Source organism: Condylura cristata, unplaced genomic scaffold (genome assembly GCF_000260355.1).
Source record: "Condylura cristata isolate star-nosed mole 26May11 unplaced genomic scaffold, ConCri1.0 scaffold00029, whole genome shotgun sequence".
Taxonomy (NCBI): Eukaryota; Metazoa; Chordata; class Mammalia; order Eulipotyphla; family Talpidae; genus Condylura; species Condylura cristata.
Window position 1 is genome coordinate 8,606,550 of NW_004567130.1, and position 21,570 is coordinate 8,628,119.

At 42.4% G+C, this 21,570-nt stretch overlaps 1 protein-coding gene across 1 annotated transcript in view; it reads left to right on the top strand.

Annotated features, from left to right (window-relative positions):
• Positions 1 to 20,501, top strand: part of KREMEN1 (kringle containing transmembrane protein 1) — a gene marked incomplete at its 5' end in the record, with an annotated part of 65,498 nt that extends 44,997 nt beyond the window's left edge. The window contains 5 exons of the mRNA XM_012730831.1: positions 5,375 to 5,528; positions 12,193 to 12,525; positions 13,280 to 13,438; positions 14,993 to 15,077; positions 16,279 to 20,501. Of these exons, the coding sequence (XP_012586285.1) occupies positions 5,375 to 5,528; positions 12,193 to 12,525; positions 13,280 to 13,438; positions 14,993 to 15,077; positions 16,279 to 16,447 (900 nt within the window). The remainder of the gene's footprint in view (positions 1 to 5,374; positions 5,529 to 12,192; positions 12,526 to 13,279; positions 13,439 to 14,992; positions 15,078 to 16,278) is intronic.
• Between the last annotated feature and the right edge of the window lie 1,069 nt (positions 20,502 to 21,570).

The following is a 21,570-nucleotide window of genomic DNA, read 5'->3' on the forward strand; positions in this document are numbered from 1 at the left end:
GGGGGGGGGAAATAATGAACTATATACCAGAAACATTTTACGGGGGAGGAGTGGGGAATGGGATCAAAAATGGGTGGAGGGGGAGAGTGCACAGTACTATGGTGATGGCACATGGGTGAATTGGTGATGGGAAGTCCATAGGGATTACAACTGAAATGGAAAAAGGCACAAAATGATGTAAATAATAATAAAAGTAATTTTAAAATGGGAAAAAAATTCACATAGAGATTCAAACCACTCCTAATAAAATTTTGAATAAATTGATAAGCTCATCCAAAAATAACATGGAAAGGCAAATAACCTAATAATGAAAAAGATCAATTTTGGAGGAATCATCCTGCCTGCCCTCAAGATTTTCTAAAGCTATAGTAATCAAGAACGGTATTGACATAAGCATAATTTATCATACAGTTGAGATGCTAGCAAACAATGATATGGGGGCCAAATCCTACCACCTACTTATTTTTGTAAATAAAGTTTTATTGAAACATAACCATGCCCTTTCATCTACTCAAGCTACTCAGCTAAGTTGAGTGGTTGAAAAAAAAACCACATGGTGTACCTAACATTTCACTTTCTGACCTTTAATTAAAGGCAAACTTTTCTACCCCTTGCTATGCATATCAATAGAACTGCAAAATGAGCCCTGAAATAGACCTGCACTTATATAGACAAAAGGTATTTTACAAAGATGCTAAGGTAATTCAGTGAGAGAAGTGATAGGTGAAATGTTCTGGAAGAAAGCAGATGTGCAACATCACTAGTATCTGAGAAACACAGATTAAAACCACAGTGAGGGTCCTCCCTGGTGGTGCAGCAGGTTAAAGCGCAGCACTACAAGGTAGCCTCAATGCTTCAGTACAAGTTCAATTCCCTGCCCTAGAGGTGATCCACACGGCGCAGCAGACCTCTCCTGTCTTGCCCATTGCTCCCCTCAGCAGTGTACTTCATCAGTCTGCCTGCTGCGTGCTCCACTCTGTCTCTGGTAAATCCATCCCCTGCACCTCAGACCTGTACTTCAGTTCTGTATGCATAAATAAAATAAATCTTAAAATAAAAACCAAAACAGAGTGAGATACTGCTAAATTCTTCTAGAATGACTAAAGTTTAAAATATTGAAAATACTAAGAATTGGTAAGAATATAGAGGGATTGGAATTCTCCTAAAATGCTGGTAGGAATGTAAAATGGTGCAACTTTTTTAGAGATGGTTTTGAAGTTATAAAGTTAAATATATCTGCTGTCTTATAATTCATCAGTATCACATCTAAGTATTTACCTGAGAAGTGAAAACCTATGTTCACATTAAGACTTATACATATATTATTCATAGCACTATTATCCATAATAGACCCAAACTTTAAATAACTCAAATGTTCATTTACTTGGACAACCAAATTATGGTATATCCAAGCTGTAGAATATTACTTAGCAAAAAAAAAAAAAAAAGAAAGAAATAATAAGACATACTGATATATAACAGCTTGGGTGAATCATTAAAATATTATACTAAAAAAATTGGCCCTCCCTGGTGGCGCAGCAGGTTAAAGCACAGCACTGAGAATCTAAAGCCGCTTCCTCATGAGTTCGATTCCCGCCTGCCCCGGAGGTGACCACATGGTGTGGCAGAGCTCTCCTGACCCACCCGCTGCTCCCCTCAGCAGTGTACTTCATCGATATGCCTGTTCTGATCTCCACTCTGTCTCTGGTGAAGCCTCTCACTGCCCCTGAGTCTCTGGCCTGTATCCCAGTTCTGTATGCAAAAATAAATAAATCTTTAAAAAAAAAAAAAAAATTATACTAACCTGAAAGGTGTTAAACACAAAAAACTAGACGCAGTTCAAAATGGATCTTTGGTCTAACTATAAAATATAAAACTATAATATTTAGAAGAAAGCAAAAGGGGAAATCTTTATGACCAGTTTTAGCAGAAAGTTTCTAGGCATATCATAAAAGCACAATCTATAAATGAAAAAAATTTAATTTGGACTTAATCAAAATTTAAAACTTTTGCTGTGCAAAAGACATTTTTAAGAGAATGAAAGCAAAAGCTGTAACCTCAGAGAAAATATATGCAACCTGTGTGTAACAAAAGATTTTGTATTTAGAATATGCAGAGGGCAGAGAATCTCTCCTCAATAGTAAAATAGATAAATAAATGTGTAGAAGATTCATTAAACAGATTCTTCACCGAAGAGGATATATAGATGGCAAACAAGTGCATGAAAAGACATTCAGCATTATTAAGTATTAGAATGAATGTAAATTAAACACACAATAAGAAACCACTGTACAACTTTAGAATATACTGGCATTAACAAATTTTGACAGGAGCAATTTGACAAGCAGCTGAGACTCATACACTGTTTTGTGAATGTAAATAGTACAGTTGCTTTGAAAATAGTTGGGTAGTTTCTTATAAATATCCAACTACCATAAAATCCAGCATTCCCACTCCTAGGTATATTCCCTAGGAAATGAAAATCTGTGCACATTTGTAGTCACTCTTTCCATAATCATGAAAAACTAGAAACAATCTGATGTATTAACTGTGGTACAACCATATGATGGACTACCACTCAGCAGTATAAAGGAGTGAACTATTGATACCTGCACCGATATTGGTAAACTTCAAAGATATGCTGAGTGAAAAAAGCCAGTTTCAGTAGGTCCCATACTATATGATTTCATGTATATGTTGTCTTAATCTTTCAGGATACTGTAACAAAAATACCATAGACTGGGTAGATTAAAAACGGACATGTATGGGGCCTCCCTGGTGGTGCAAGGGGTTAAGACACAGCACTATGAAGCTATCTGCAGCCACTGTAGCATGAGTTTGATCCCTGACAGGGAGGAGAGCCACATGGTGCTGCAGACCTCTTCTGTCTTACCTGCTGCTCTCAGCAGTGTATTTCAGTACATCTGCCTATTCTGCTCCCCACTCTGTCGCTGGTGACTCCTCTCATCCCCAGCACCTCTGGCCTATACCCTAGTTCTGTATGCATAAATAAATAAATCTTAAAAGAAAAACAGACATGGATTTCTCACAGTTCTGGAAGGCTGAGAAATGTGAGATCAAGCTACTAGCAAATTGGGTGTGTGATTAGGGCTTATTTCCTGGTTCATAGCCATCTCAATGAGTTCTGACATGGTAGATAGGACAAGAGAGTTTTCTGGGTTCTCTTATAAAAGAGCACAAATACCATTCTTAAAGGCCCTGCCCTCATTACCCAATCATTCCCTCAAAAGTCCCATCTCAAAATAACATCACATTGAGAATTAGCTTTCAAAATATAAATTTGGGGGAGATTCATAATTTAGTCAGTAGCATATGACAATTTGAAAAGACAAACAGTCCCCAGTTTAACAGTGGTTCAACCCATAATTTTTTTACTTTATTAAGGTATAAAAAGTAGGCATCATTCTGTTTTTCACTTTCACTACTATACTCAAAAAATTACGCAAGCAGTTCAATACTTACTATGAAACAGACTTTTTGTAGATGATTTTCTTCAAGTATAAGCTAATGTAAATCCTCTAAACACATTTAAAGTAGGCTAGGCTAAGCTGTTTTGTGTGGTATGTTGGTTGTATTAAATGTATTTTCAATTTAGGGAATTTTTTTTTTAAAGATTTATTTATTTATTCATACGGAACTGGGGTACAGGCCGGAAATGCGGAGGGTGAGAGGATTCACCAGGGACAGAGTGGGGAGCAGAACAGGCAGATCGACGAAGTACACTGCTGAGGGGAGCAGCGGGCGGGTCGGGAGAGGTCTGCCACGCCATGTGGTCACCTCCGGGGCAGGCGGGGATCAAACTCATGCGGAAGTGGCTTAAGCTTCTCAGTGAAGTGCTTTAACCCGCTGCGCCACCAGAGAGGGCCAATTTAGGGTATTTTTAAAATAATGTAATAGTTTATTTTTACATCATTTTGTACATCATTTTTTTTCATCTCAGTTGTAATCCCTGTGGGCTTCCCATCACCAAATCACTCATATGCCATCACCATAGTCCAGTGTATTTCCTTCCCCTCACTGTTTTTGATCCCATTTCCCACTCCATCCCCATAAAATGTCTCTGGTATATAGCTATTCATTATAATTATTATTTTCTCTCATGGTCTGTTATACTCCTGCTATGAGTGAAACCATCCAATATTTTTCCCTTTTTTTCTGGCTTATTTTACTAATGATGATCCCTGCCAGCTCTATCCATGTTGCTGCAAAAGGCATGGTTTTATTTTTTTGGTTGCTGAGTAATATTCCATTGTGTATATGTACACATCCTTTTAATCCATTCATCTACTTTTGGGTATTTGGGCTGTTTCCATGTCTTTCCAATTGTAAATAAAGCAGCAATAAACATGGGGGTACAGGTATCTTTTTGAATCAGTGTTTTTGTGTCTTTTGGGTAGATACCTAGAAGTGGGATTGCTGGGTCATATGAAAGCTCTGTATTTAGCAGTTTGAAGCACCTCCACAATTTAGAATTTTTTTTTAAAAAGATTTATTTATTTGTACATACAGAACTGGGGTACAGGCCAGAGGCTCAGGGGTGGTGAGAGGCTTCACCGGAGACAGAGTGGGGAACAGAACAGGCAGATCGACGAAGTACACTGCTGAGGGGAGCAGCGGGCGGGTCAGGAGAGGTCTGCCACGCCATGTGGTCTCCTCCGGGGCAGGCGGGAATCGAACTCATGCGGAAGTGGCTTTAGCTTCTTAATGCAGTGCTTTAACCCGCTGTACCACCAGGGAGGGCCCAATTTAGAATATTTTTAACTGATGATGGATTTATTTTAGTGTAATCTCATAAATTGAGGCAAATCTTTTCTATAGCAGTAGAAAACTAATTAGTGGTTTGCAAGGGTTATAGGAGGGATGTTACTGGAGTGATGCACCTGGTTATAATGGTGGCTGCACAAATCTATACATGGGTTAACAGTTATAGAATTATATACCATATAAATGCTTTTACTGTATGGGCAATATAAAGAATAAAATAAAAGTTTTAAATGGAGTCTATAAGGTGTTTGTTGTGAATACTAGCGCTGAAGCACTTACTACCTAATATGTATAGATATTCAAGAAAATCTTTAGTTGTTATCATTAATGTTTCAACTTGATGGGATCTACTGTCCTTAAAACTTACTTAAATACAATAGAAATTTAAAACACTTGAAGGAAAGGCCATTGAAGAAGTTATTGGTCACTGTGAATGGAGTATTATGAATGCAGGACAAAGGAGAGGTGCCAGGGGTAGGGGCTGAAAAAATAAGGCTTTTTGCTTACTAGGGTCAACCCTGATAGACTCCTTTGGTCACCTGACACCCCAGGCTGATGCTCACTAAATGATGTTTCTCTGTTGTCACAGTTTGCTGGGATGGAGTCAGGCTATGCTTGCTTCTGTGGAAACAATCCTGATTACTGGCAATATGGGGAGGCAGCCAGTACTGAGTGCAACAGTGTCTGCTTCGGAGATCACACCCAGCCCTGTGGTGGTGATGGCAGGATCATCCTCTTTGACAGTGAGTATACCCCAGGTGCATAACTGTCCAAGGCATAGGAGTCCCAAAGGAACAAGCTCACTCACCCTTACTGCCTTCCATTTATTCATTCATTCAATTAGCAATACTTATTAGGCACCTGCTGCAGTCCAGGCACTGACTGGACCCTGGGGATATAGCCTCGAATGAGAACAAGCTCCAGCCTTCTACTATCGAAGGTGGGACAAATATTTAACAAGTAATTACTGTTGTGCCATGTGCTTTGAAGTAATGTGATCTATTGTGACATACTTGACAACCTAGAAAAAATAACCTTTCCAATTTAATGTAGACACTGATAAAACTATTTGGTATCAGCTTTAACATTCTTTTGATTTGTATAACTTCAGTGCCCGTTTAGTGCTTTTTTAGGCATGTGAGATTGATACCTTATTGTAATACACAAACTGAGGTGAGAATGTAAACTTGGAATTGTCTTTCTAGTCCTGATACTGAATGTGTCCTGACTCCCCTCCTCTCTAACCTGCCACATTTGTGAGATGCTGTGACATGGTCTAACCACTGGACCACTAATCCCATGTCATAATCCACCCATATTTTCTCAGCATTGGTTAGACTCTGTGGAAGCCACAGGAACAGTGAAGCGCCAGATTTTACAGTAGTAGAAAGGAGATAGTCACAAATAAGGCAGGTAGAAGGAAAGACTTCATATTACTGAGATACACGATTGAGTCTCTAGTGTCTTTGTTAGTAATTAGGCTAAAGTAGATGTGTGCCTGATATCTTGATTAGACAAAGCAGCTCATTTTAAGCAAAAACATCCTAGGGTGTATTAGTTTCCTAGGGCTTTCATAATAAGTCATCACAAACTGGGTAGCTGAAAACAGAAATTTATTCTGTTGTAGTTTGGGAGAATAGAAGTGCAAAACTAAGGTATCAGGACTATTCTCCTTCTGAGCTTCAGGAAAGAGTCCTTTGTGTCTTCATCTCTTCTGGTCGTTGCTGGCAATTCTTGGTATTCCTTACTTGTAGCTGCATCACTCTGGTCTCTGCCTGGTTCTTCACATGTCCATTTTCCCTCTTTGTCTGTGCCTCTCTTTTTCTCTGTATTTCATTCGAAGGATACTACTCACCGGATTTAGGACCCAGCCTAAACTAGTAGTCTCTTCTTAATTTGATAACATCTACAAAGAGTCTACTGCGAAGGTCACATTCACAAATACCAGGCATGAGGACTTGAATACCTTTTTGGAGAACATAATTTAATCATTATATATGTTGACTATAAAACTCAATCCACTTATGATTGAGCCTTTTGAAGATTGTAATGTAGGCATTGCCTAGAGCATGGGTGTTTGTCAGGGAAGACTGGCAAGCAGAACTCATGGGGTAAATTGTTAATTTTTACTTTGTGTCCCCATCAGAGGTTAAACAGTGACTTCCTATACAACTTTTGTCAAGATAAATACTCAATTTGAACTTTAGCTAACTTTTAAAGAAAAATAGTTGGGGTTAAAGCACAGCACTGCAAAGCTGACCAAATGCTTCGGTACAAGTTTGACCCCCAACCCCGAGGTGATCCACATGGCACAGCAGACCTCTCCTGTCCTACCCGCTGCTCCCCTCAGCAGTGTAGTTCATCAATCTGCCTACTCTGCTTCTTACTCTGACTCTGGTGAATCCTCTAATCATCCCTGCACCTCTGGCCTTGTACCCCAGTTCTGTATAAATAAATAAATCTAAAAAAAAAAAACAACAACAATAGTTGGCATAAATAATATGTGCTGTACATCATTTCTAGAGTTAGTTATTATAAAATCCTCTGTATCAACACCCCAATTCAGAAGATGTTTGCTCAGCTTATAAATTGCTTGCTATACTCTTCAGTGAAAAAAGAAAGAAGATAAATGTTTATTGAGTACTTGATATATATTAAGACTTTTTAAGAATTATCACATTAGATCCTCCAGGCAGCCATTTGGGAAAGGCAATATTATTTTCACTCTCATTTTACAGAAGAGTCAGAAGTCATGGAAAGGCTACATAACTTGCCAGGGCCCACACTGCCAAGAAGCCATGGAACTAGACAGTAGACAGAAGCAGGGTATGTGAGTTCACTACCCATTTTTCTGTTTTAAATAGAATATAATATTAATTTTTAAAAATGAAAAACAAATGTTGAAGATATAGAAGAATCAGAACCTTCATACATTGTCGGTGGAAATGTAAAATGGTGTAGTCTAGCATTTCCTCAAAGTGTGAAACAAAAAATAACCATATAAACTATAAATTCCACTCCTAGATATATACCTGAAAAAGTTAAACATATGTGTTCAAATTTAAAAAAAAAATTTTTTTCAGGCAAAAACCCTAGCAAATTTTTTTTTTTTTTTTTTTTTTAAAGATTTATTTATTTTTTCATACAGAACTGGGGTACAGGCAAGAAAAGGGGGCGGTGAGAGGCTTCACCAGAGACAGAGTGGGGAGCAGAACAGGCAGATCGACGAAGTACACTGCTGAGGGAAGCAGTGGGCGGGCCAGGAGAGGTCTGGCCCGCCATGTGGGCTCCTCCGGGGCAGGCAGCAGGCGGGAATCGAACTCATGCGGAAGTGGCTTCAGATTCTCAGTGCTGCGCTTTAACCCGCTGCGCCACCAGGGAGGGCCGCAACATTATTCTTAATAACCAAAAAGAAACAACAACCCAAATGTCCCTCATTAATGACTAGATAAGCAAAAGGTGGTACATCTGTACAGTGACATATTATTCAGCCACAGAAAGGAATGAAGTATGCACCAACATAAATTCAAAATATCATGCAAACAGAAAGAAATCAGTAACATCAGATGATATATTTTATGTTTCCATTTTCTTTTCTGGGTGTCAATACATCTGACTCATGACTGGGTCCCATTTGGTTAAGGTATGTTTCCTGCGGCATGTTCATTATTTTTTGTGTTTAGAAGCAGAACATTCAGCTAGTTGTTCCAGCCAATTCCTGAAATTTATTTCTGAAGACACTGACTGAACTAATATTAAGGGGGGCTGGAGAGGAGAACAGGTGCTAAATCACAGAAGGCAGGAGGACTCTGGTTCCTTAGTACTGTAGGTTTTTGCACAGGTCTAGTCCAGGTCCTAAGCCTGCCCATGTGTTAGACTGATCCCCCTTCAAAACATATAATCTTGAATATATTCCTAAAACCCAAGTTTTCTGTTGCATATGGCACTAAATTTTAATAAGCATATAGATGTCATGTGTGTGCTTTCAAAATTGCTGAACTAGAGATGTATGACATACATCTGGGAAGAGAAAATTCTAAGTTTAAGATCTGCCTTTGCTGTTGAAATATAATTCTTTTATTTTGGAAAATATATTTTTAAGTGGTTATATTAACATAAAAACATTAGTTTAACTTGGATACTTTCTTCTTTACAAAATATATTACTACTACTACTATTAATAATAATAATAATGGCATGACTGACACTTTATGATCTTACAGATCCTATACTAAACACTTTACAGGTGTCAACTCAATTTAATTCTTATAACTCCAAAAAGGAGATGATATTGTTATTTTCATTTTATAGATGAGCAAACTCCTTACTCTTTCCCTCTCTTCCTTCCTTCTTCCTCTATTCCTTCCTTCCTTGAGTGCACTATATATTTTTTTAATTTATTTATTTTATATCATTGTTCATTTATGTCTAGGGTTCTCTATGTATATTATCATATCATCTACAAATAGTGATAGTTTTACTTCTTCTTTCCCTACTTGGATTCCTTGTATATATTTCTCTTGTCTTATTGCTCTGGCTAGGATTTCCTGTATTACATTGAAAAGCAGAGGTGTGTCTTTCTGGTGGTGCAACGGGTTTAAGCAAAGCTAGCTGTAGCCACTTCACTGTGAGTTCAATCCCTGCCAGGGACCCACATGGTGCAGCAGACCTCTCCTGTCTCACCTGCTGTTCCCCTCAGCAGTGTGTTTCAGTCAATCTGCCTGTTTTGTTGCCCACTCTGTCTCTGGTGAATCCTCTCACTGTGCCGCACCTCTGGCCTGTACCCCAGTTCTGTATGCATAAATAAATAATTTTTTTAAAGCAGCTTCTCTTCTCAAAAAAAAATGAGTGAATGAAAAGCACTGGCAAGCTTTCAGCTTTTCATCATTAAGAATAATATTGGCTGTGGATTTGTCATACATGACTTTTATCATATTAGGTATGTTTCAAGGGCCTTCATCATAAATGGATGTTGAACTTTCAACTTTGTTGAATGCTTTCTCAGCATAGATATTTATATGATCATAGGGTTTTTATTTTTCTTTTTGTTGATGTACTGGATTATATATATTAATTGATTTTCGGATGTATCCCTGGAGTAAATCCCACCTGATCATGGTGTATTACCTTTTGATGTATTGTTGGATTCTGATGTCGAGAATTTTATTGAGGATTTTTGTGTGTTGTCTTTATTTGGTTTTGGTATTAGTGTGTAATGTGACTTCATAGAACATATTTGGTAATATCCCTTCTTTCTCGATTTTTTGAAAGCTTGTATATGATAGACACTAGTTAATTTCTAAACATTTGGTAGAATTCATTTGTAAAGCTGTCTGGTCCTGGGCTTTTGTTTTGGGGGAGTGTTTTGATTATTGTTTCAATTTCACTACTTGTAATTAGTCTGTATAGGTGTTCTGTTTCTTCTTTATCTATTTTTGGATGATTACATCGTTCCAGGAATTTGTCCATCTCTTCTAGATTGTTGAACTTGTTTACATATAAATGTTCATAGTAATCTCTGATTTTTCTTTTGATTTCTACAGGGTCTATTGTAATTCTTCCTCTTTCGTTTATGATTCTATTTATTTGTGTTTTCTCCCAATTTTTCCTTTGTGATCCTGGCTAGGGAGCAATGTAATTTTCTTTTAAATGCCATATGCTGTGTGTAGAGGAATTGTAGAGGGTGTAGTAAATAGTATTCACCATGGTAATGGGAAAATTTGTTCAATAAAGGAACTAGAGCTGTTTAGTAGTTGAGTGAGGTTCTGATTCCATGGTAATGGGAAAATTTGTTCAATAAAGGAACTAGAGCTGTTTAGTAGTTGAGTGAGCTTCTGATTCCTCCAGTGAGGAACTGCTGTTATGTTGTGCTTAGTGTGGAAGCTGGGAGACCAGTGTTTTTTGGGGTTCTTTGAGGTTTTTTCATTGTTACCTTTCCACCTCAGCTTTGAGCAGTTCCTTCAAGCCTATACCAAAGAGGGAACTTTCTCCACATTTTCTCTCCTCACTTATTGGTGGACTGTAATTGCTTGTAACTTGATGCTCCTGGTGAGGTAGTGGTGCGAGGTGGTTCTCAGTTCTGTGCTCTTCAGTTGTAGGCAGGACCAGTTACTGGGCCTCAGAGGTGGCCTTTTCAGCATTCCTGCAAACTCTTCCTCTCTCGGGCAGCCAAATACTGTATTGAGTATGGGGAAGGAGATAGTTTCCTGCCCCTCTGTCAGGGGTAGCAGACCTCTGCTTTGCATTGTTGCAGGGTCCTGGGGTTCAAGGCAACCAGGGACTGCTGATTTTTACTCCTACTTTTCCCCCAGAAGCAGGGAATCTTTGCGAGTTACAGAGACCTGCACAGGACTCCTGTGTTTTAGACTGAGAGGGTAGTCCACATTCAGCTATTCAATTGCTTTCTTCTTACTGCTTTAATAGTGGCCTTCCTTCTACTTGTTCTCTGTCAGATATGAAACACTTTGTCTGGCCTGGTACTTCCTTGAGGGGCTTCTTACTTTTTAGTATTAAATTCCCTTAGTTTTCTTGAGACAGGTTTTATGTGTTGAAGAGAAGTTTTAGACTTCTTTCTCACTGTTAGGATGAAAACAGTATTCTTTTATTACTTTCTATATTCTGAAGGGAAACCAAACTCCCTCAGAGCCTGCTTTTAAAATCCCAGCCCTACATTCCCTCTCAGGAATTTTCATTTCAAGAACTTTGTTTGCTTTTTTTTTTTTTGTATATAAGATATAGAGAAGTACTTGTATACCCTCCTTCAAATATGGGAGTCCAGAGAAATCAAAAGTGCATCATCAGAACTAGTGCTTCCTCTTTGCAGAAAGTCATTTTCATATGCCACAGTGACCTACTTGAAAAATAATTGTGAACCCTCCTATGAGTGTTATACCTCTCAGCAGCTATAAAGCCCTTTGTGACTTTTCCTCTTTAAGTGTCTCCCATACAAATAGGTCCCAGGGTTTTCATTTGCTTTGCCTCATCTGTCCTCATATATTTGTGCACCACAGGAGCAGGTGGTAGTCTCTCCATCCTAAGAACTGAGAGAGTGAGAGGCCTGGAATTGTAGCACAGTCCCTGGGATCACATGGCCCAGCTGGTCCTGAACCCAGACTCTGTGACTCCAGCCCAGCCCCACCTAGCCTGTGCCACTGTGCTCTGTGCTAATTCTAATGTCTCCCAGGCACACACACAAAAAAGAAAAGGCCTCCACAGTCATTTGTTCAGGATCTAAGCAATTCATTTAGTGATTCGATCCTGAAACATAAGACAGTCCGGTTTTATAGACAAAAAACAATACCCCTAACTGGATTACATTAGTTAGGAAGAGTTTTGTTTGTAATAGGTTGGAAAGTGAGCCCTGCCTCCGAGCCAGACTAAGGACCCACATCCTTTTGTCTCTTGCAGCTCTTGTCGGTGCCTGTGGTGGGAATTACTCGGCCATGACTTCAGTTGTCTATTCCCCTGACTTTCCTGACACCTATGCCACAGGGAGAGTCTGCTACTGGACCATCCGAGTTCCAGGAGCCTCCCAGATCCACTTCACCTTCACCTTATTTGACATCAGGGATTCCGCAGACATGGTGGAGCTGCTGGACGGCTATACCCACCGAGTCCTGGTCCGTTTCAATGGAAGGAACCGCCCACCCTTGTCCTTTAACGTCTCTCTGGATTTTGTCATTTTGTATTTCTTCTCTGATCGCATCAATCAGGCCCAGGGATTTGCTGTTTTATACCAAGGTAAGACTTTCTCATCCCCATGGGAGCTCCTCTTGCAAGTACCATGCTGTGCCTTTCCACACCTGGGTAGTTCTTGCTAAAAGGACTACTAGTATGGAGTTACTGATTCAACTCAGGAGGGTTATAATAATAACTAAAAGAAAGCTGAAATTGGCAAAACTAGAAGAGGCCATAAGTAAAGGAATTATTTGATTTATCCTCCTACCTCTAAATATCTCAGCCAGTCCCTAAAGAGTGGCTTACATATTTCTTCAGATGCCCCTTAAGGGCATATCATGAGCATGTGTACCTGGCATGTCTCTTTGCTAGTATGCAAGAAACACAGGAGATGTCTAAGACCTTAGTCAAATGGCAACAGCCTCAAGAAGAGTCTAGTTAGGGTGCTACAGAAAGAGGGAGGGGCCTTCCTGCTGGTGGGACAGTCTTGAAAAGTAGGAAGGCCTTGGGTGAATAGAGAAGGAATAAGGCCATTCCAGTCAAAGGAGTCATAGCTACAAAGACTTAATTAAGAATAGAAAAACAATAAAGCATGCTCAGGTGTCCACGAAGAGATTAGAAGTGATTCGGAGTTGATAACTCTTTTCCCCTCTGCCTCCTTCAGGCTCAGAGCCTGACAAGTTCTGCTTTGTAGTCAGTGGGGAGAATTGTACCCAGAATTGAATCAGAGAAGTCTTTTATAATCAATGCTGCCTCCACAGCTCTTTGTTATCTTCATAAGCTTCCTCCCCTCAGTTAATTCCTTTTTACCTTCCAGCTGTCAAGGAAGAACCGCCTCAGGAGCGGCCAACTGCCAATCAGACCCTGGCTGAGGTGATCACAGAGCAGGCCAACCTCAGCATCAGTGCTGCCCGGTCTTCCAAAGTCCTCTATGTCATCACCACCAGCCCCAGCCACCAACCCCAGACTGTTCCAGGTAGCAGTTCCCAGGCATCGTCAACGTGTTGAAGAACTTGAAAGCAGTGCTCTTGGCAGTTACAGAGAATGAGTGTTTTGGGCGTTTCTAACTCTGACACAAGTTTGGAGTACTGGCTCTATGACTAAAGTTTGTCCTGCCCTTTGAGGGACACTGTCATTAACTAACTTGTTAGTCCCTTAAAAAAAATCTTTCTCCTCCAAAGAGCCAGCAGTGTGCCTTTAATGGAGATTAATTAACTAATCCAGTTGTTTTCTCATTTTGAGATTATCTTTATAGGCCCAAAGTTGTAGTTCCCAAACTCATTCACATTTGTAGTTCTCTTAGTCATTTAAGGTATGTGTTTTCATGGTAGCAGGCAATGTTGTGGGCACTGGAATGTACAGTGAACCAAACAAAAGCCCAAGCCTCCTGTGGCTGATCAGTGGAAAGAGAAAGACAAGAGGTGAAATAAAAAATCAGAGAGTGATAAGAGTTATGAAGGAAAGTTGTGCGGAAGAGGGATGGAGAGTGGGTCATGGTCTAATGGTTCAAAATGACTAGCTTGGTTGGGGACAGACCTCCATTCTTTTTTTCTGCCAAGAAAGTTGAGCCTTCATAAGGTGGTTAAAATGCAAAGTGCCATTAGAGTGCATAGAGGTTTCCACACAGTTTCCCTAGGCCCCCACAGGACCTATCATAGAATGTCAGGGAGAAGAGCCTTCCAGTGCTCTGCATGGTTTGTTTGTATATCTGTAGGGTAAGTGAATTTGATCAGGCTTTTATGTCATTGGCCTCTTTAGCTATCAATTGAGGTCTTGATCTTGTTAACATAGAATGCTCATGTGTAGGCGTGGGATGTGCATGCCTGATTTTGGATATCTGAGCATGAGTGTGTGCAGTGTGTATGTGCAAGTGTGCATACATGAACCTGGAGATCAGAGGCTAGAAGGGCAGTGTTACTAAGAGACCGCTTCAGTGGAATGTCTACAAGAGGAAGGGACCATGAGAGAACGCCAGAGAAAAGAACATAGAGATTCGCAGGGGGCTCAAATTGCTGACCCCCTGCTGGCTTGTTTCCCCTGCTTACCATTCAAACTTGTGAAAAAGATGTGAAGGGCTCCAAACTTCTCCTTCAAATTGCTGGAACTAACAGTGAACCTACCTGGCCTGGGATAACTGCAAACCAATATCCCAGTAGGGTTTCACAGGTCACACATCTCATTCCTCTGATGAGGAGATTGAGGCCAAAAGAGTTTATATAACTCATCTGTGCTTGCCCTGTGGTTCTGCAATAGAGACAGTATATCACCCCTTTGAATCTGGGTTGAGTTTACTTATGGCCACACTACCTGCCTCTCCCTAAGAAAGATCCCTAGAGCAAGGTGGGGTGCTCGAAGGCTTGGGGGCCCCTTACCAGCCTGACTCTCAGCTACCTTTAGTGACTGCCCCACACCTGCAGGGAGTTCCCCAGGCAGATCTATACCTCTGGGTTGCCGGTGTTCACTCAGGACTTCAACAGATCTTCTGAAGCTGAGTTCCAGATCATTAAAACTCTGTCCTTTGCATTTTTAGGATGGACAGTGTATGGCCTGGCAACTCTACTCATCCTCACAGTTACAGCTATTGTAGCAAAGGTACTTCTGCACGTCACATCTAAGTGAGTATGAAAGAGGTGCCCCCTTTCTGGAGAGGAAGGCCCAGAACTCCTTTTCTCCTTTGCCACACTTGTCTGGTACAATTATTGTGACAGGACATTCTAAAGCTTTAGTTGTAGGCAATCTTGAAGCAATAGACATCCCTCATTCACTGCTGAGTGAAATGTACCATTGGACAGATCTCATTAAGGTTTGAGGGCTTTCTTTTTGCTCCAAAGGATACAATTTCAATGCAAATAGAATTTGAGCATAAAAGCATCAATTTCCTTTTTTTTTTTTTGGCTTGTGCCGGCTCCTTAAAGAGATCGTTATGCAAAACAGAGAGTTCTAGGACAATATTCAGACATATCTCCCAATGCCTTCTAGAAATTGGGCAATATTCTTAGGAGAGGAATTCTAACCTTTATTAAATATTGCTTAATAGTTACTTTAAACAGTTATTTAAGAAGCTTAGAGAAGTGACATCCTTCAAGTCTGACCAACTTGGAAAATTTTACTTCTTCCCTTATCTCACTGCTCAGGAAGTGGTAATTGTTCATGCTACTCATGTTTGTATGCTTACCTGAGGGGAGCACTTTCTAATTTTTCTGGACCCCTACTCTGGGTTCCAGCCCAGGCTCTCCATTTAAAGGACTTCCCAAATGTTGAAGTCCTGTAAAAGACACCATTTCCCTGACCTTGTCACACTCTGTCAAGTTTTATACATTTTAAATGCCTTTGAGAGTTGTCATTGACCAAGTTGGGACCACCCATGGCCTCTGCACCCTGCACTTTACATTTTTCCATGGAAACAATGTCCTTATTATCATGTACTGAATATAGCCTGAAGGCAGGACCCACTTTTTTTTAAGCAGAACAATTTTGTTTTTATTATGTTTTACTGAGGTAGGCTTCCAGGTAGATGTCATCTGAAGAAAGTTGTATTTAAAAAGAAAGAAAAAAATCTTTCAGACCTGCCCTTTCCAGACTTGAATAGTCACCCATTTTGAAAGTTTTTGTTACACTGAGTTCGAATCTGCCCTGTGGCACACTTTCCATAGGCCACATTTTCTCCTTCAACTCTCTAAAAGCAGCTATTAGGTTTTTTCCCAAGGGCTTGCTTCACTGTGTAGCCCATTTAATAGCTACAGGTGTCTCATGAAAAGGCAGTTGTTTGTGACACTTTGTTCTACTCCACTTGAAAATGTTATTTTTGTTTGACAGGTCCCATCGTGTTCCTACTTCAGGGGACCTTAGAGAATGTCATCAATCAGGGGCATCAGGAGAAATCTGGAGCATTTTTTATGAGCCTTCTACTTCAATTTCTATCTTTAAGAAGAAGCTCAAAGGTCAGAGTCAACAAGATGACTGTAATCCTCTTGTGAGTGACTAAAAGGCTCTCCACCCTGTGCCCAGGACATGAGGTACCTCTGAGCTCAAGGCTGCTGGGGACCACCTCTCCCTGGTTTCCTCTGACCGGCTCCTCCCTGCCTTTCCCTTCACCCCCCAGGGGCACCTCCTTTGAACCCTGCCGGGAAGGGGCACCCTACTGCAGGGGCAAGCATAGCCTGGATTCGACCTTATTCATCAGCTGCACTTATGAGAGAGACTCTAGGTCCTAGGGTCCGGCCTTTCCTGCCTCTCTCACTCTCTCTTTCTAATTTAGGAATGGGAGTGTTAGGACAGTGGGGCTGAAATGACAGATGTGGCTGTGTCCTGCACTAGGCTCAGGTACATTCTAGACAACAGGCGAGTGGCAGATAGGTGTAGTATGCATTGAGTTTTGCTAGTTTCTTCTCTGTTTTGTCGACACATATCACTTTCTCCATGTCTGAACAGGGTCAGACGGAGAATTCTGAGGTTCTTTTGAGGGTTAGCTTGGCCCTATACTCTTGGGCATTAGCACTCCAAATTCCTAAAGAGGACTCATTTCTGTGCTGATTCAAACGTTGCTCTCCGGGTGCCAGACAAGGACCCCCCATTTTGGGGGAGGAGAGTCCTATGAACCAGTCCTGGTGACTCTTATTCTCATTAAACCTGACATCTTCCACATACAGACTTCTTTTTTATAACTTCTTTCAGTAACTTGGTGACCAGAAGAGCAAGCTTAAAGAGCAGTTTCATAAAACATCCATTCATTTATTCATGCCTCAAATTTACTGAAAAGTTTTTATAGGTGCTCAGTTACTCCATGTTGGATTGGATTTATCTGGGCCCTAAGCAGCTCATGGTCCTATGGGACCTGACCAGACCCCATCTCTGTGTTTCTCTAAGCTGACTCTCAGTTCAGAACAGGGAGTATAAACATCATGGACTAGCACTTAGGCAGCATTATGTGAGACACAGTGCCAGCAATCCTTCCTTTAGTCATCTCTCATTTTAAAAGAAGATGAAAAACTCTCTGAGGTCCATATTCTCTGTGGCCCTCTGCTCCTTCTCATGGGCATAAAGTGGGGTTAGAAATGGCTAGGTGGGGAGCCTTGCAAGACTCTGGCCCCTGGCCCCAGAGCCCCTGCCCTCAGATGACAGGGATAGGGAATGAATCAAAGGGATTGGCATAGGGTAAGAAGGAGAGTTTGGGAACTAGAGACCCTTCAAAGATAAGCCTCCTAAGATTGAGAGCTGCAGCTGCAGTGGCCACCCATGGGGAGAATCAGCGCCATCTCTGATTTAGAAGGCTCCACCATCCCAAATCAGGCTTTGTCAGCAGCAGCTGAGAAGAGCAGCCTGTGCCTCTGAAGGCCAGGCCTGGACCTTTGTCAAGGATTGACTCTCCCAAAGGTTCTTGTTTCCTGTTGTGCCTCTTGCTTCACACGTTCCCTCTTGGAACACTTTGCTGGCCTCCCCCAAGTCCCTAAACCACTGCCTGTTGTAGCCCTTCCTGGGGTTCAGCTACACTAGCAACAAGCCTGTACCTGGCTGCTCCCAGCAAGATGGAGGGCTGTGTAGAGCCAGCCAGTCAGCATCTATCCTTGGCAACCAGGAAAAGGGCGACATTCACAGGAGGGAAATGGAGCAATAATTCCACAGGAGGGCAGGGGCTTGCCCCGGTACCTTATGAGATCACAGAGTGCTCAGTGCTGTCCTCGGGCTTTGATCCGGAATGGGTGACTCCCCTGAAGCAGCTATCTGACGGGTCTGGGCCTGGAGATGCCTGCCCACACAAGGACCACTGGAAATTTAATGACATGTGTAGTCTCCCCTCGAAGCTTTCCCTGGCTTTTGTGGAATCTCCTCTCAAACACAAGTGTCAGGTGTGCGCACTCATAGAGGGGCCTGAATTGTGAATAGATCCATTCACAGCACAAAGGGAATGTGGAATTTGGCCTCAGGAAGGGGTTCATCCTGCTGAGGGGCAGCTGTTCAGCTGCCTAGGCTTACACTGACTACTAGTTTGGGCAGCGTCCTGAAGGGCCACCAGTCTGACTGTGCCCACCTTTCACCTCTGGTTGCAGAGTCTAAATGCCAAGCCTGTGTGTTGGCCGAGCCTGTGGCTAGAGCAGGCTCTGAGAGAGCCTGAAGCCCTGGTGAGGCCCCAGGGCTCTCCTTCCTGTGGATCTGGCACCCTCAGTGCTGCCAGAATCAACTTACTATCTAGGGAGTGGCCATGGGAAGCCCAAACCAGTTTCAAGACTGAGTGGGGGAAGAGGGCCCTAAATTGTCCCAGGCTTTAAATACCATGGCCACAGTCTGACCAAGTCCTTGGTCAGAACCTGTCAGCAACACCCCATGGAAGGACCTCTGTGGCTAAGTCAACACCTGAGAAATAGATTGTCCCAGGAGAGTAAAGGTGTATTTTCAGGAGCACCAAACGAGGAAGCACTTGATCATCTAAGAAGCTACTTTAAGTGAAAGTTGAAAGTGATTTGTATTTGAAAGGGCTGACCCTGAGAAAAGTAACTTACACAACACACAGCAGAAGCTTATGAAAGAGGAAAGGGAGGGGCCTTGGAGAACACCATGAATGATTGCTACAAGAGCCCCCCTCCCAGAGTCTTTTCCTTGAGGTGACAGAGAGAATAGAGGGGAGGGGAAGTTTTCGCCTCAGTACCTGTGTGCCTTCCTCACCCAGGCATGGTCTGCACACCTGCCTTCTCTGCATGCACTCCGAGGGCCAGGAATCTTGTTACTTTCCTGGTGAATGCATTTCAGCCAGCTGTGAACCTGGCCCCTTAACTGCACTTCACAGTGTCCTGGGCCCCTCTGGAAGGCAAGTGGGACTGCCCTGTGCCTCTGTCATGTGTCAGTCACTTGCAGACCAAAAGAGCAGGAATGAACCCTGGATGCCTTCCCCACTTCCACCACGTCAGAACAGGGTTGAGGCCTCCCTCTCTCTAGGTGTGAGCAAGGTAACCCAGTTGCTTTAATTTCAGAAGTAGGCTTTGGCTCAAGATTCCAATGGGCCAGAAACCCACAAAGATCAAAACATTAGCAAGTACAGCTGTCCTGGCCCTAAAGCCAAACGCACAGGGTGTGCCTAGGCAAGGCCCCACCCACAGGTCTATTGTCAGCCCAAGGCAGGAGTTGGCCTGACCCAGCTCTGGGTCTGGCCAGACCGTCCTGACATCACTGGGCACTCAGGCCATACAGCCAAGCCTCTGTGCGTCCTGGGCAATTAATCTTTATGAGCACTTGTAAGCGGGTAGCTTTTGAGATACTGTCTCCCTTTTCTGATGAGGCCACCCCAGGTCTCCTACAGAGTCAGGCCAGCTCCCCACTCCATAACCCTGTCAGCTGGCACCCTCATGGGTTTCAGAGTTCCTTTTTGGTGTTTGATGTCTGCTTTTGTTACTACCTTGGGAATTTTTAACCTTTTGATTGTTCCTCTGGTGTCTTTGTTTACCTTCCTCACTGTTCTACCTCCTGGTCAGGTCTCAGCTTAGCTGCCCTGGCATGGGGTGTTTTTCAAACCTTCCAGCCATAGCTGCCTCCCCTCAGGCTGGATGGCTCAGGGGTAACTGGGCCTCACTCTGCCTGCAGACCCCAGGTGGGCCCATCTCACAGGCTTTCTCTTGCCAAGTTGAACATCCTCAACCAGGCAAAAGTGGAGTGTGGAGGGAAGTCCAAGGTAAATCTTCTGCTTCAGAAAGGCTGTGTCTTCAGGAGCAGGTTGGGGGGGCCTTCCCCGCACACATGGGGAAGCTGATGTCTTAGGGTTCACAAAGCATCAAGACCTGCCTACATCCAGACTCACCTTCCTGCGGGGATCTTGACTTTGGATAACAATGCTTTATTTGTAAATATGCCTAATATGCAACTTTGAGAATAAATCAGAAACATCATGTATTTTAAAATATAAGATGAAGTGTGACGCACTGTACACAATTTAATATATATTTTTAGGATTTTGTTATTTAAGAAAATGGAATGTAATGGTACTTAACTTTTACAAAAGAGAGAAAAATGTTATTTTTACTGTCTGGGGAAATAAATATTCTCATTGTTGTAGAAACACCAATGGGCCCCAGCTTGTCATTTGGGTGGGTGCATTCTGACTACGAAGACTGTGTCGTGTGCTGGGAGACTGAGCTCTTCAGAACTCTGCAAATGCCAGGCCTCAACATTTGCCCTGATTTCCTTTTAGTGTCTCCAATTTCTGCAGATCTTGTCACGGTTTTGACGTACAATTGATCTTCAACCAATAGGATCCGAAAGAGTTGGAATTCCAAATCAACACTTCACATCCAGAGAGAGGGGCAGGGCAAGGGGAGGACCCAGGGCTTTGCACTCAGAAAGGCCTCAGTTTGGAGTGGCCTTGAAGGGGTCCGTGCACATCTCAGCTTCAGCTTCTCCATTTGAAAGTTGAAAGAGCATCTGCACCTCAGAAGGTTGTGAAGAGTGAGAAAATATTTCCAACGTGCTGATATAGTTATCCCACTCCAATTCATCTTGCCTTTCAGAGCAACCAATTTTTCCTCCCCCTTGCCCTCCCCACACTGTCCCTTTCATATTACCAACAGAAGCGTCATGCACGAGTTGCCTGCTCTGCACCCAGCACACTCCTGCTAGGTGCCAAGTGTGCTCTGACGAGCCCTCAGCAGGCACTGTGCTTCTGATTTGCCAGTGAAGAGATCCAGGCTCAGAGAGGGAAGCAAAACATAGTAGCTGAGAGGACAATCCTGCATTCAGCTCCCACCTTGCATTCGCTGGGAGGCCAAGGAGTATAAAACAGGGAGCCGTTGAAGGGTTTCTGCAGAGGAGTGACATCAGATTCCCAGTTTAGAATGATTTCCTACTTGTTCAGGGAAAACAGCTAGGGGTGGGGCAGAGCTGAGGGCAAGAAGTCCCTGCAGGACACCCATAGAGACACATGTCCAGAGGAGCGAGGTCAGGGCGCCTACCCAGGTCCCCAAAACAGCGTAGTGGAAGGAGAGGAGGACCCCATGAGAGAAATCTTGCCATGCTCGTAGGCTAGGGCTTGTGCTTGAGACTGCCTCGGTTCACACTCCTTACCCAGCATTTGCCACAAGACCTTGGGTAAGTGAGCCAGCCTGAATGCCTATTACTTGGCAGATA